Source organism: Triticum urartu, chromosome 3A, assembly GCF_056163025.1.
Source record: "Triticum urartu cultivar PI428250 chromosome 3A, HENAU_Tu73, whole genome shotgun sequence".
In the NCBI taxonomy this organism is placed as follows: domain Eukaryota; kingdom Viridiplantae; phylum Streptophyta; class Magnoliopsida; order Poales; family Poaceae; genus Triticum; species Triticum urartu.
Genome location: NC_141875.1, coordinates 13,374,954 through 13,390,962, shown reverse-complemented (window position 1 = coordinate 13,390,962; position 16,009 = coordinate 13,374,954). Strand labels below are relative to the sequence as shown.

Below are 16,009 nucleotides of genomic sequence, written 5' to 3'. Positions count from 1 at the left end.
ACTTTAATCATTGCTACGGTGAGACAATCTCATTGTAGTCAACTCCTTGAACTTGTTATTGCAACAAGTCGAGCTTAATGGATAAAACATTTTTATCCATATCAGTTTATAGTCCCATTACAATCCGTTAGACTCCAAGTATTTCGGAGGGTTTATTAAGATTTAAATCTTGAATCATTTATGGAAACTATCTCGGATTATATTGGTATTCAGCCAATTTCGGAGTCAGGGCCCATCAACGCTTCCTTGTGTATCATAGGTATATTGTTGTCTAACAACAATATCTCGTTTGCGCACCTGAGAGGTTTGCACGAGCTTTGCCTATGTTGTTCAGCTACAAGTTTGACCGAAGTCTATACATCTAATGTAGAGGCTTCCGTATCAGTCGCAGTAGGAAACTCTGGAATTACTTCCAAGGTTCCTTTCCTTTGACCTGATGACGAAGATACTTGTTATCTCGTCGAGTTGCACTGTCTTCCCACTTACCCTTTTGCAAGAACTATTCTCTTTAAAAGCATACCGTTTTGTGGCAAAAATCCTTTGCCTCGGTATAGTGGTGGGGGAATACCCAATGACTTGGGATAACTTACAAAGTAGCACTTGTCTGATTTGGAATAGGTTTGTAACCTTTTACACAAGCCCCATATTCCAAATGTTAATAAAAGATATAACATGGTTGGGTGTACCATACCATGCTGTCATTTCAACAGACCCGATGGAGCTCTTTTCAGTGTAAAAGCCGCAGTCTCTAAAGCATTACTCGTCAAAATTGATAATGGCAAATTTATTTATGTCATCTTTGATCTTACCATGTCATAAATGGTTTGATTACATCTTCACAGACATTCCACTCATAGTGGTGTTCCGGGAGTTGTAAGTTATGAAACTCTTTTCACAACTCATCAGACATTCGCTAAACTTGTAAGTCAAATATTCCTTTCTGCAATAAAATTGCAGAAACATAATTTCCTTGATACAATAACTTCTACTTCATTTTTGAAAACCTTTCAAATGATTTCAAAAGATCTAGACTTACATCTCATCAAGCAAATATCCATATATCTACTTGAGTCATTTCTGAAGATATATAAATCCACTACTTGCAACAACATTTATTGAACGACACACATCAAAATGTATGATCACCAATAAGTTTGTTGCTCGTTCCTTATGGCCTGTGAATGGTATTTTAGTCACTTCACTTTTCGGAGAAAAGTTGCAAGTGTCAGATGATTCAAAATCAAACGACTTCAAAATCCATCATAATGGAATTTTTCCATGCGGGTTTCTCCAATGTGACCAAATGTAGTGCCACACATGCGTGGTATTCTCATAGTCTTGCGACATTTAGCGTCAGTGTTATGGATGTATCATTTTACCATCAATATTCATAACATACATCCCATCTTGGATGGAAGCATGGCCCTTCATGTTATTCATAATACTGAACAACCCTTTTGTGATAAACATTGTGCAATGGGCTAGAGTGTAAGAAACTCTAAAATGAATTATGAAAGTAAACATAGAGGTAATATATTAATACCATTATTCATAACATACATCTCATTCATAATGAAAGTATGGCCCTTATGTTTATTCATAATACTGAACATCAAAAGTTCTCTTATGAACAACCTTCTTGCAAGATACCTTATGCAAAGGGCTAGAGTGTGAGAAACTCTAAAATGAATTATGAAAGAAAATACATAGGTAATACACCGATGGATGGTATAGTAACTTTTACTATGCTCCCAGCATGTATTAAAACCTCATTCCTGGCCAATCTTTTAGGCCATAGTAGTTCTTACATCGAGTTGCAACAAAATGCAATCGAACGGGTATCTTTGTGATTAACTCACAATACCCTAGAATTAGTGATTAACATGTTTAACCATAACTCCCAAGAACTATATCTTTGACCAGCCTTCTATACATCAAAAACTTGTATGACATTCATACATGAGCTGGATATTCCAGTCATCTTTCTTTCTGCCTTTATACTTCTAACAGTTTAACTTTTAGTATTTCCTACTCGTAAAAGAAGCACCCAACTTAAGAGTGGCGTTAGCCCTGGACTTCCTAGGCGTGTAAGTATACTAACACCCTTTGGACACTTCCTTTCTCTTTAAGTTGTTGTTTTATTCACCTTTCATCATATGACAGGTGTTCTTCTGGATCCCTCTCTTATCAGTCTAATTCATAGTAAACACTTTACTAATAATTTGCAAACAAACATTGCTTTGGATATTTCATATCTTTCAGCCTTTGTTTGCATCTGAAAATTAATTTTCAGTTCCATCAATATCACATAACTATCCCAAAACTTTTGAAGTTCGGGTTTCATGGAAGCAAACATATTGCACTTGACCATAATGGAATTCTAGCTTTTGGATCGAAGGACGAGAGTCTCATCATCCATTGCATTTAGCGGGAGTATACGGAAAGCATGCGATAGGACAAAGTCCTTCTCGGCACTTTTGAGGACAATCCTCACATTACGTTACCAATCATAAAGTTTTAACCAGATATTTAACAGCTATTCAATTTTAACAGGGAAGGTGGAAACGCGAGCCATTATTCTACAACTATTTTGCAAAAAACACTTAGACAGTGTTCATAATTAATTGCATTGAGAATTAAACATGTTAATTCAACAGTGCGCTCCCACTCAAATCAATATCTCTCAAAATTGATTATGAGTGACACAAGACCCGCATATCCATTCAATGCCATTGAACGAGATGAATACTGATGGCGCGAAATTCAATCGGTAGGCAAACTTGCCGATCACATCTCTATGTGACTCTTGTTCATCTTTCGATGGGCGTGTTCCGAGCTCAGGGAGATCCTTCCAGAATGTCAAGACAACCAAGTGATCTTGCTGCGAGGTCTCAACTCACCCACCTCACACTTCCCTAATCGTTCGTACCCAGGGAGATCCTGCGATACCCCGAAAAGTTAGGTGCCGTGACGGTGCTACACTTGGGAGAACACTAACTACTTGATATTTTTTGAGAGATCATCCTAATAAAAGCGACTACCGCACAATCAAGAAGGGTGCATCAAGAGGGATAAACATCTCAGGTAATTCATAATAGCATGATGTCGTATAGCCTCTTCTGACGGAGAAGTCAAGTATTTCTTCGTCTTCGGCATTCGCTTCGGTGTTCACCTTCGCGAAGATTGCCACCACCTTGTCGATGCACCAGTTAATATCGCTATCTCCATAGCGGATAAAATAAATGCATTACTTAAGGTTGACAAGTAGGTCATTAAAGTGCAATCATATGGCTCCAGCCATCATGCCGAATCATGACATGCAGGTCATGTTAATTACATCATATAGTCATCTCATACATAATCAAATTATTATGATTATTGCTATACCACATCACATGCACATGCAAACCCTCCTGCAAAACCAAGTTAGACGTCTCTAATCGGTTCATGCAAAAACTTGTTTTTCCTGGCTTCTAAGGTTTCGAAACAAACCGAAGCTACCAACGTCCATCATCAAGTATGATAATTCAAGTCGCTAGATTAACTTTGTGGGGTGTATGAAACACGAGATAATAAAATCTCGAGCCCCATACTGAACTTCTTCATACGCATGACCCCCGTGCAGATCATATCTGCATTGCCCTTTTGTCTGCGAAATTTCATCTTTCTTTCTAACTATGGTGGATTTCAACGAACTGTTAGCACTTCGTTGATCAATCAGGATCGCGGATTGCCAGAACATTGAAAATCCACCATGTCATTATCAAGATCAGAAATATGCAAATTCCAGGGAAGCAACAAGAACATCGTGTAATAGATTTCATCTGCTACCCGCACAAATAATTTTCAGTAATAGAACTCATCTACTACAAATTATATTGTGCAACACCCATACATCTCTATGTATTCTAGATCGCAACCTGCATCTACGCATAGCACGGCTCATGATGCCACTGTAGGGTAACGCAGCAGAAAACAAAAAATTTCCGACCTACGCATCAGCCCAGGATCACTATGGAGACTGCATACATGGTTTGATCTTTTTCGTTACCGACTCGTAGCGTAGCGGAAGTAGAGTTGATGACGAACGACGGTGTAGATCTCCGCAGCTAGGATTTACAACCTCCCAACCGTGAGGATGTATACCCTCATTCGCCCCACGGTCAGCCCTCCGGGAGGCGGTCGGACAGTCCCTCGGACGGTGTCGTGGACAGCCCTTCGGGAGGACCCTCAAAACTCGGACGGTCACTCGAACAGCCCTTCGGGGGGACTCACAGAACTCGGACGGTCACTTGGACAGCCCTTCGGGAGGCACTCTCAAAATATCCCCTCAGGCAAAAGGATCGAAACTACGACCTCTCTACAGGGTTGCACACATACGGTGTCATCTATCCGGCAGGGCTTCGCCGTCCAGAACTAGTTCCTGTCGGAACCCAGACAACCTTTCGGCTCTACGAAACTATTTCGCTGGGAGGGAGAGAGAGAGCCAGATCATGCATGGCATTTGTATGAGAGCAAGAGTGTGTCTTTAGGCAGCCCCCTCCACCCCTATTTATAGGCCAAGCCCAAGGGTGGCTTCTCCAAGAAGCCAAAGGGGATAATACCAAAAGGCCCTCAAGGTGGCTTCTCGAAGAAGCCAAGCAAAAAGCACTTTCACTATTCACGACGACATTTTTCAGCGTCCGTACGAACTGAAAATATTTATGTGGGCTCAGAACATTTCCAGTACCCACTAAAATAATTTTCATCGTGTTCCAAACCAATTTCGGTTTAGTGAATTTCATCTGTGAAAAGCAAACAAGAATGCGTTTTCACTATTCATGAAGACAATTTTTTGCGTCCATTAAATCCGAAAATATTTCTGTGGGTCTTAGAATAATTCCAGTACCCACTAAAATGATCTTGGATTCATTCCAAAACAATTTCAGATTAGTGAATTTCATCTGTGAAAAGCAACCAAACCGGTATCGACAGCTGTGGAACAATTCCAGCTTTTATCCCGGAAAATTCCAAAAAGTTTCCAGGATGACTCTGGCACCCTCCAAGAATTATTAGGCATGTGCCGAAACCAATTTTACTTAATAGTATATCCCGAAACAACTTTTCGGTTTCACCGAAACTCATCCGATGACCTCTCTCTACGGAACTTTTCCGCTGTCCGAAACATTTTGGTGTCCGAAACTTTTTCGGTGATTTTCTCTCAAACTCCCTGTCTAGTATTCAGTAGATAGATGATCCTGAAGCATGTGACCCTATAGGTTCGGTGAAGCATAGACATGACCGGAACACTTTCCGATCAATGATCAACATCGAAGCCGTGGACACCCATATTGACCCCTATACCCACACGAATGAATATTCGAGCGAACCTCCAGTTGCCGTGTGCTATTCCTCTTGCCTCGTGATATGTTACAAATACCCGAGGTGAGACATGTTGGCATCCCTGCAGACCAACAACTTGTCCACTATGCCAGTTACCTCATTACCAGTATTGTTCTCTTTTCTCATTCCTGTGTTCCGACATCCCCGTGATCAAATCACAAAGTGTCTGGCCAGACGATGATGGATACCGTAATACCGAGAGGGCCGAGAGATATCTCTCCATCGTCGGAGGAGAAAATCCCAATCTTGAGCTATCAAGTTACTTGACATACTTTTCCATGAACCCGTAAGCCGCCGTAATAACCACCCATTTACGGATGACGTTTAACAAACCCCAAAGTTCATGAAGCAAGCATGAAGAAACTCGATACTCTCATGGTCTAAGGAATCATGCAAACGTTAACCATCTCTGTGTTATGTACCATTAACTTGTGACGAATGAATCTCATAGCATAACATCAATCCGGGTCGATTCAACGCAAATGTTCTCTAAACATTGTGCCCTCAAAGTTGCTGGCATATACATGCCCATGATCAGGAAAACAGAACCATCATGCAACACTTGAGCTAGTCTTAGAGCCCAGACTAAGAATACTTCTTACCGTTTGTTATTTCACACGTGCATATGAGTCTTCCTCCGAGCCTCGTGTTATTGCAGACTCGAGAACCATAGCAGTTATAGCATGGAACATAAACATAATTATGAACTTGGAGATAAATAATATCATTTATTATTGCCTCTAGGGCATATCTCCTACAACGTTCCCAATGAGATCACCCCCAACTGAAGCCTCTTGACGGTTCCCGCATAGCTACATAACATCACTTGTCTGCATTCAACATCATACCAATGATGGCCAGAGTAAAGGGAAGAGGTCTTGGTGGATCCGTTGTTACGGGTAGCGCCTTGCAGCAACATGAGCGGCACACCGCAAGCTTGCCCATGACGACACCCGAGCAAGGTTTGGAGTGGGCCAAACCTGGATGGCTCAAAACTAACGTCGACGGGGCTTACCTGGAGCAGGCGTGCAATGGGCCACCAACATGGTGCTCCATGACGGTTCCGGTGGCATCATCTTCACATCATGCCACCACTTATTCACGTGTGATAGTGATCTATATGTGTAACTAGAGGCTTGCAGTGAAGGAATTGCGTTACCATTGGATGGAGGTCACTTCCGTTCATCATTGAGACGGATAGTGTTTGTAGTAATCTCCGATCCCTCGGTTAATAGATCTCAACATGCTGCAATTATCCAGGACATTGCAACCTTGGCGTGAAGGGAGACAGAGAGATTGTGGTGGATGCTATTAGAAGAGAGAGTAATCATGTTAGCCATGAACTAGCTATGATTGGGAGAGGCGAGATTAAGATGGTTGTCTTGTTACATGCTGGTCCTGAGAGGGTTGCAAACTTATGTGAAGTGGATCGCCTTGGCCCAGGTTAATTAATATGAACCCCTTTCCGCCGCAAAGAAAAAAGGCTGCATCTATGTTCAAATCTACTTTCATCCCTAAACTAGTGGTCAAATCTTGTTTGGGGTGAAAAAACTCCTAATCAAACAAATTTTATGGTAATGCTAAAAATCTCGTCGAATTTTTAGGCATGAAAAAATAGAACATTTTTTTATGACAAATTTAGTTGGCGTGAGGATGACAAATTTAGTTTGCGAGCACGACAATTTCCTAACATTTTTTTGGAAATGGGGCCGATTTGCCATGCTTATCAACTAAGCACACCATCCTCGGCAAACCAAAATTGCATTATTGCCATGGTCGAAAATCTGACGCAAGATTTGTAAGGGAGTCCAACTTTTATTGTCGTCTTTGAAAATTGGATAGTTTTGGTTCCTTTCTCGACGGAAGGCGGGTTATTGGATGAAGCAACAATAGTTTTGCACATCCGGTAGTCCGATAAAACAAAATAAATTGAGAAGGATAAAAAAACAAAGTAATTGATCATCGAATTTGAAATTCAATGAAGTTTGGGGAAAATTAGAATCTGAATAGAAATATTCGGAAATCCCCAAAAGAAGTAAAAAAAGAAAAGAAAAGAAAAGGGTGAAATTCACTGAAATTGGTACTACTAATTGTTTTTGTCTAACACAAGTGCACGAGCCTATTGAACAATGACCATGAAAAGGAAGAGCATTTGGCGGGCAAGGTTTCAAAATTTGAAAGGGAGAAGCGAAATATGTGTCTCTCTCCTTCACGTGGCTGACTACTCCCCACCCCACCCCACCCATGGCCATTTGAGGCAAAAGAGCTCTCCCTCCCCTCCCACCCTGGCCGGCGGCCGCATTTCCCTTCCCCTCCTCTGCTCCGGCAAACAGGACAAGATGGGTCGCGGCGGCAAGAAGCCCAGGGTGGAGTCGCCCGCCGCCGACGTCACTCTCGATGACGACGTTCAGGAGGTCGAGGAAGAAGACGAAACCGGAGCCATGGCGGTGGTGGCCGCCGGCAGCGCCGCCGCCCCGCGAGTGGAGATCCTCGTCGAGTTCGACAAGTCCCTGCTGGACTGCCCCCTCTGCTCCCTGCCCCTCAAGCCTCCCGTCTTCCTGGTACGCCAAAAATGGATCCTCTTTGCTTTCCGTCCTTGCTTGATTGATGCGCCGATTGCTTGAAGAACAGATCAAGAAAAAAAATGCTTCTTGCGCAGTGCCCGGCGAAGCACGCGGCGTGCGGCCCCTGCGCCGCGAACCTGGCCAGCAAGTGCCCGGCGTGCGACGGCGCGTACGAGCGCGACGAGGGGGCGTACGGCTACCTCCTGGCGGTCAGGGTGCCCTGCCCCAACCAGGCGTACGGCTGCCGGAGCTCCGTGGTGTACTGCATGGCGGGCGACCACCGTCTGGTGTGCCCGCACAAGACGTGCCGCTGCCCGGAGCCCGGATGCGGCTTCCTCGCCACCCCGCCCGCGCTCCGCGTCCACCTCGCCGAGCGCCACGCGTGGCCCGTGACAAACATCGCGTACGGCTCCGTGCTGGAGGTTCAGATGGAGCCCGCGGAGCAGGGGCAGCGGCTGCTGGCCGCGGAGGACGGGGAGCGGCTGTTCCTGCTCGTGGCGAGCGAGCGCGGCGTCAAGGTGGTGCGCGTGACCGCGGCCGCGGAGGAGGATGGGCCGGCGGCGTCGTGGTACAGGTGCAAGGTGTGGGTGCACGCGCCCGTGGACACGGACACCGGCCACATGGACGTCCTGATGCTGGACGCCAAGGTGGAGAGCTGCGCGGTGCCCTCCGAGGAGGCGGCCATGGGCGCCGGTGGCAGGTACCTGCCGGTGCCGTCGGACATGCAGCCGCCGGAAGGAGGAGAGGTCGTCGTCCGTCTCCGCATCGACAAGGAGGTCAGGGTCAGGGCGAGCAGGAGCCCCCGTTCCCGTGCCTGATTGGCTTGCCAGCTTCGTTCTTAATCCCTATCTAATAAGCATATTTATATATATCTACCATGGTTAGACATTGGCGATTTGGTAGAATGGTAGTGAACTGGTGGTAGTGATCAAAGGCTGGATCTTGATTGATTTTGTCCGTGGCAATGTTTGCCAATGTATCGCGTACGCTATGTAGCTGATCACTGGTAACTAGTAATCCTACTTGGCCTGTTCATGTCTATCGCTTGCCTGATCATTTTACTTGTTTGACTGCTGCAGTTCTTGCGAGGATGAACAAATGTCACTTTGTAGGGTCATTTGACTTGTTTGCCTGTTCATTTTACTTGTTTGATTGTTTTTGTGTGAAAACTGAATGTACCAGCTAGTTAGTCGGTCGTAGAGAAATCCTAGTTTAGTACATACTGCATAGGATTTAAGAGGCATAATGTGAGTGGATCAACATTTCGGTGGCATACAATGCAACGCTTTGATTAGGCTTGCTCAGCTGCTGGTGTTCTTGCTAGGGTTCCTAAATGGGAGTACCTTGTAGGATGTTAATTGTCGGTGTGTCGAAGCTAAAAATGCAGCTGTCATGACTGAATTTCCAGTCTAGTTGGTCTTACTATATACTAGTAGGATCTTAATTGTTGGTGTCTCAAAACTGAATATGGTTTTCCGCGACTTCACCGAGGAGCAGCCACCTGTTTTCAATTTAGTGGGGAGAACTGGGGAAGTGAAATGCTTGTTTGACTGGCCTCTTACTACAATGCAGTAGCTGATTTGTTTTTCCGCTCTGTTGCTATGAACTTTTGAAATGACCGTGTGACCCAGGCTCTGATTACGTGTTTCTCCAAATGTTCTGTTTCTTTATGTCTTCATCCATTCTTCGTTCTACTGAATGTCATGCTAATTTCCTTATTTTCTTCAGTGTGAGCCTGCGCATGTTTTGTGTTCTCGGCGCCCAGCTTCAAGGTGATCGTTCGATCGTCACCTGCTTCATTTGCTTCCTATTCCTGCGTTTACTTTCTTTAGCTCCGTGGATGGATGCCTTATAGGATGTAGGCTGCTGTAACACACACTGCGTATGGACACGCTGAAGCCTGCCTGCCGTATTTTCTGAAACTTGTATGTGATATGCTAGTGGATTTACATTTCCATGGCATAAATTGCAGTTATTCCTTGTTTGATTCTCAAAGAAATAGATGTTACTTTTCTGGATGCTGCTGTTCTTGCTAGGATAACCAAAAGACACCTTTTATGATATTGATTGCTGGTGTCTTGAAAACTGAATATGTGCATACAGGACTTAATTTCTAATCTGGACAGGATGCAAAGTTGCCTGCCATTTCCTCTGAAATTTGCCTGCCTTTCGATCAACATTTCGGTGGAATAACTGTAATATTTCCATCTATACTGGGTCAATGCTGGTGTTTTCATTGCTAGGGTTACTAAATAAATGAGATCTTGTAGGATGTTAGCTGTTATCTCGAAACTGAAAATGTAGCAGTTGTGACTAAATCTGGACGCTCAGCTCGAGCTTTTGGGCTCGGCTCGCGCTCGCTGCAACTCGGCCCGAGGTAGGCTCGGCCCGTCAAGTAAAAAGGCCGAGCCGAGCTGTATTTTTAGGCTTGTTTCGACCTCGGGCCGAGCCAGGCTCGGCTCGGTCCAACTCGCGAGCTAAAAGCTCGCAGCCCAGCAAAGGCCCACTGAACAACATACACACACCACAATTTAGCCCATCTAGCCCAACGAAATGACTACAGAAAGGCAGACGGGAATCAAATCGCTAGGGTTGCTCACTTTCTCGCCGCCGCCACAACAACATCCGCCTGCCTGGGTGTCATTGGCAGCACACCACCACTCCCCTATGCTCCTCCCTTCCCTCCTCTGATCCTCTCCTTCCTCCCCAAGCCCATGCGTCGGCGCAAGCTTTGCATCCCGGCCTCCAGCGCGGCTGCCTACACGTAGACGAACCACCAGGCAGAGGCCACGCTCGTCGACGTTCTCTTCCTGCTCACTGCCGGTCTGCCGCGTGCCCGCGCCCGATGGAGTTGAGGACTAGCTGGCAAGTTCCTTGCGCCCCGCGGTCGCCGGAAACGCAGTTGACTACCTCAAGCTCCCATGCATGGTCGAGTAAGTCAGAGTGAATCCAGTTGCTCCCCCGGCGGCGGACGGCCATGAACTACAGCAGCATCCCGACGCCCGCACGCGGCACGCTGCCGGGTGCCATCCTCCACTGCCGTTCCCCGTCCTCCAGATGGTGGCCCCACATGGCAGTGACCAGTTGTTGTTAGGCTTGCCGAGCCTGCGAGCTGCACCGAGCAAGAGGCAAGCTCGGGCCGAGCCCCGATATCTAGCTCGTCTGACTACTGGGCTCGGCTCGGCTCGGCTCGAGAAGAGGCGAGCTAAGGCAGGCTCGGGGCGAGCCTGGCTCGGCTCGGCTCGCGTCCAGGTATAGTTGTGACTTAATATCCAATCTAGTGGATAGTAGTGGAATGCTAGTTTAGCTGGTTTGTTGGTATGTAGTCTGTTGTTCCATCAAATATGGTTTAGCTGGTCTCTTGAATGATCTTGTTGGTGTCTCAAACTGAATATGGTTTTTTCATAACATAACTTGAGGAGCAGTCTGTTTAGTAAAATATTGAATGTCTCGAACAATTTTTGAAAACTGGAACATTTAAAAAATGGGAATATTTTTTGGAATTTGATTTTTTTAATGAGAGTAAATATTTAAAGCTTTGATCATTTTTTTCAGAACGCGAGCGAAATTTTTAATGGGGAGTAACTTATATTGGTGCCATGCATATGACATTAGTCTAAATTACTATCTCAATAGTGCAAATTAACATACTACTAGTATCATAGATTGCTTTATTTGTTAGCTCGTAGACTCATTTTGTCTTGGGAAGCGCTATGTTACAGTAACATATTATGTTATCATAAGCACCTATTTCCTCATTAAATAATTGCCACATAAGTAAAATTGTCTTGGGATGTGTTAAGTTATTATCTAAACAAAAATGCTATACTTACAGATACTTTACACGGATTTGTTTTCATGGACTCGTCTTTCACCAATCCTTGCTCCCCTTATTGTTCACTAGTGGCCCCCCTTCCCACCAAATCTGCAGTCATAATTTGCCACTTCAGCCCGTAACAGCAAATCTGTAACCTATGTCCGTACATGTAGCATTTCTGCTACCTAAATTACCCCTACTATGGCTAGTCTTATCTTAGGCTAGTCATAGTGGAAGTAACTTAGGTAGTAACATAGCGCACTCCAATTTTTTTTTGCTTATGTGGCAAATAGTTAATGAGAGGTGGTAACATAATATGTTATTATAACATAGCGCTTTCCGAGACAAAATGAGTCTACAAGTCAATAAATGAAGCTATCTATGATACTACTATTATGTTACTTTGCATTATGAAGATAGTAACTTAGACTACCCCCTTCGTCCAGGTGTATAAAGCATCTTAGAGAATTCAGGATTTCTAAGAGTATAAGTCGCTATTGTCAATTCGTAAGAGGTGGTAATTAATGACGTGACCAATCCTAGATAGCACATGAATCTGCACGTCCAGTGCATGCAAATAGCCTATACATCTTCCCGTGCATGCAAAGAGCACTAATTGTGTTTGCATGCAATCCACCTATTAACAAGCTAGCTGCCCATAAAATAGATGATTTAATTTTCACCTTACCCAATCTCTACACGCCTAAATCACAGTGCCACTTCTTAGACCGTCCTATGCACCTGGACAGAGGGAGTAGTATCATGCATATGACCCTAGTATAAGTTACTCCCCACTATGACCAATCTGATTTCTCTTGACATGTAAACTATCCACATCATCAAGTAGGTCCAACTTCATTTCTCTTGACATGTAAGCATCCCACCACAGCGCATGTGCCATGTCAGCAAACCTGTTCCGCCAGTAGTTTTTTTAAGGACATGTTCCAGCCAGTAGTTAATAACCCGGCGTAACAGCTGAACAAAACCCATCCACGGAGAGAAAAGGCCCATGCATCTCTCCCACAGAAAAAAACGTCATCTTTTTCGAAGAGTCCAAGGCCAACAGCCCCTCTGTTCCCCCACCTTAAAAAAACTCTGGTGATAATCACCCCATTCACATCTTTCCATTACTCCTTCCTACCCACGAGGTACTCCTTCCTACCCACGAGGTACTTCACCTCACCCCTTTTGTCTTCTCATTGCATAGAATTAACCTGGCTGCCCCTTCATCTTCGATATTCTCTTCTTCCTCACATTGATTCTTCCTCCTCTCAATCTTCCATTCCTGAATACTCAACGACCACATTGATAATAAGAGCAACTTCAATGGGCCGATCCAAATGGACGGCGATTTCTTCCGCTTTTTGTCCGTTTGGATTGACTGTCCGCCCGGCGTCCGCAATGTTTTAGCCCAACGCGCCGACCCATATGTGCCGGCGTGGCTGGCTGGCCGCCATATTTCAACAAATAGCTCACTTTTGCATTGATTTTGCATTTAAATAATAGTCAAATAACATAGTTTGAACCGAATAAAATAGCATAATTTTACAAGCAAAATAAAAATAAAAATGTCTCACATAGTTTTGCAAGTTGAATAAAAGAAGATATATCTATCGGTTGCCAACATGAGCTCACATATGCTCAACCAAATGATTTTGCAGTTGCACGTGAGTTTTCCAATCACGCATGTCATGATGAAATTGGGTGAACCGTTCAAACGTTGCCGCTCCTTCATGCTCAGGCACAACATTCTCACCCTGAAACTGAAACCCTTGATCGTACAGACGTTCCGGGAGCTCATCTTCTACGATCATACTGTGCATGATCACACAAGCAGAGTTTCTGCGTGCTCCAGGTATTAGCAGGATACCGAACGATGCCCCCATCGATATTGTAAAACACCAAAGGCACACTCGACATCCTTCCTAGCACTCTCTTGCTCTTTGGCAAATCTTTTCCTCCTCTCTCCGACAGGGTTGGGGATTGTCTTGACAATAGTGGTCCACTGAGGATAGATACCGTCATCCAGGTAGTATCCTTTGTCGTAGTTGTGGCCATTGATAGTAAAGTTCACCGATGGGCTGTTGCCTTCGACAAGCCTAGCAAACACCGGCGAGCGCTGAAGCATGTTGATATCATTGTGTGATCCGGCCATGTCAAAGAAAGAGTGCCAGATCCAGAGATCTTGAGACGCCACGACCTCTAGTATGACAGTGCAAGCCCTAACATGACCCTTATACTGCCCTTGCCAAGCAGAAGGGCGGTTCTTCCACTCCCAGTGATGCAATCTATGCTGCCAAGCATCCCTGGGAAGCCCCTGCTAGCATTCATCGCCAACAAACGGGTTGTATCTTCAGGAGTCGGCTCTCTCAAGTACTCAGGGCCAAACACAACAATAACAACCTTGCAGAACTTATACATGGACTGTAGGCATGTAGACTCGCTCATACAAACGTGCTCATCAATGAGATCACCGGGCACTCCGTATGAAAGCATTCGGATGGCGGCAGTGCATTTCTGATAAGAGGAGAAACCAATCTTGCCAACGGCATCCTCTTTGCACTCAAAATAGTCATCATAGCCGACCACCACCTCTCTAATAGGGTTGAAAAGATGCCTACTCATATGGAAACGGTGACGGAATTTTTATGTCTGAACAACGGATTTGTTGTATCAAAGTAGTCCTTCCAAAGAAGGAAATGTCCACTCTCTCGGTTGCGATTCAGCGCCGGAAGGTGGCCCGGAATGGAGCCACGGAACAACGTCCGCTGGCTGTTGAGGTGGTGATGGACCAACACGGTAGCCAATATCTCCTCGTCATCGGACGACGAATCGTTAGAGTCACAAAGGAAATTGTGAAAAAATAACTCATCAGCGGAGTCCATTTTGTACCTTGGCAAACTGTCGAATAGCTTGTCGTCGACGGCCGGCGAAGGGAGTCGTGGCGCGCACGGACCAGCTAGCTGCCCCGCCGGCGTCCGACGACCACCACTAGGAAAATGCTTATAGATAGAAGTTTACCAGTAGTGTTTGTTTTTGACCCCACGCTACCCACGCTACATACTAAGTCATGACGAAAGCAATAGCAACATACTAAACGATCGGGTGCTAAGCTAATGGAATGGGTCATGTCAATCAGATCATTCAACTAATGATGTGATCCCGTTAATCAAATGACAACTCTTTGTCCATGGATAGGAAACATAACCATCTTTGATTAACGAGCTAGTCAAGTAGAGGCATACTAGTGACACTCTGTTTGTCTATGTATTCACACATGTATTATGTTTCCGGTTAATACAATTCTAGCATGAATAATAAACCTTTATCATGATATAAGGAAATAAATAATAACTTTATTATTGCCTCTAGGGCATATTTCCTTCAGTCTCCCACTTGCACTAGAGTCAAGAATCTAGATTACACAGTAATGATTCTAACACCCATGGAGCTTTGGTGCTGATCATGTTTTGCTCGTGGAAGAGGCTTAGTCAACGGGTCTGCTACATTCAGCTCCGTATGTATCTTGCAAATCTCTATGTCTCCCACCTGGACTAGATCCCAGATGGAATTGAAGCGTCTCTTGATGTGTTTGGTTCTCTTGTGAAATCTGGATTCCTTTGCCAAGGCAATTGCACCAGTATTGTCACAAAAGATTTTCATTGGACCCGATGCACTAGGTATGACACCTAGATCGGATATGAACTCCTTCATCCAGACTCCTTCATTTGCTGCTTCCGAAGCAGCTATGTACTCCGCTTCACATGTAGATCCCGCCACGATGCTTTGTTTAGAACTGCACCAACTGACAGCTCCACCGTTTAATGTAAACACGTATCCGGTTTGCGATTTAGAATCGTCCGGATCAGTGTCAAAGCTTGCATCAACGTAACCGTTTACGATTAGCTCTTTGTCACCTCCATATACGAGAAACATATCCTTAGTCCTTTTCAGGTACTTCAGGATGTTCTTGACCGCTGTCCAGTGATCCACTCCTGGATTACTTTGGTACCTCCCTGCTAGACTTATAGCAAGGCACACATCAGGTTTGGTACACAGCATTGCATACATGATAGAGCCTATGGCTGAAGCATAGGGAACATCTTTCATTTTCTCTCTATCTTCTGCAGTGGTCGGGCATTGAGTCTGACTCAACTTCACACCTTGTAACACAGGCAAGAACCCTTTCTTTGCTTGATCCATTTTGAACTTCTTCAAAATCTTGTCAAGGTATGTGCTTTGTGAA

The 16,009-nt window shown here is 44.7% G+C and overlaps 1 protein-coding gene across 1 annotated transcript; it reads left to right on the top strand.

The window, feature by feature from the left end:
• Window positions 1-7,627: 7,627 nt before the first annotated feature.
• On the top strand, window positions 7,628-8,979 carry LOC147977803 (E3 ubiquitin-protein ligase SINA-like 10). Its single transcript, XM_087516455.1, has 2 exons — window positions 7,628-7,943; window positions 8,042-8,979. The coding sequence occupies exons 1-2, from the start codon at window positions 7,722-7,724 to the stop codon at window positions 8,762-8,764; spliced, it is 945 nt and encodes a 314-aa protein (XP_087372581.1). The 5' UTR covers window positions 7,628-7,721; the 3' UTR covers window positions 8,765-8,979.
• The last annotated feature ends 7,030 nt before the right edge of the window (window positions 8,980-16,009 follow it).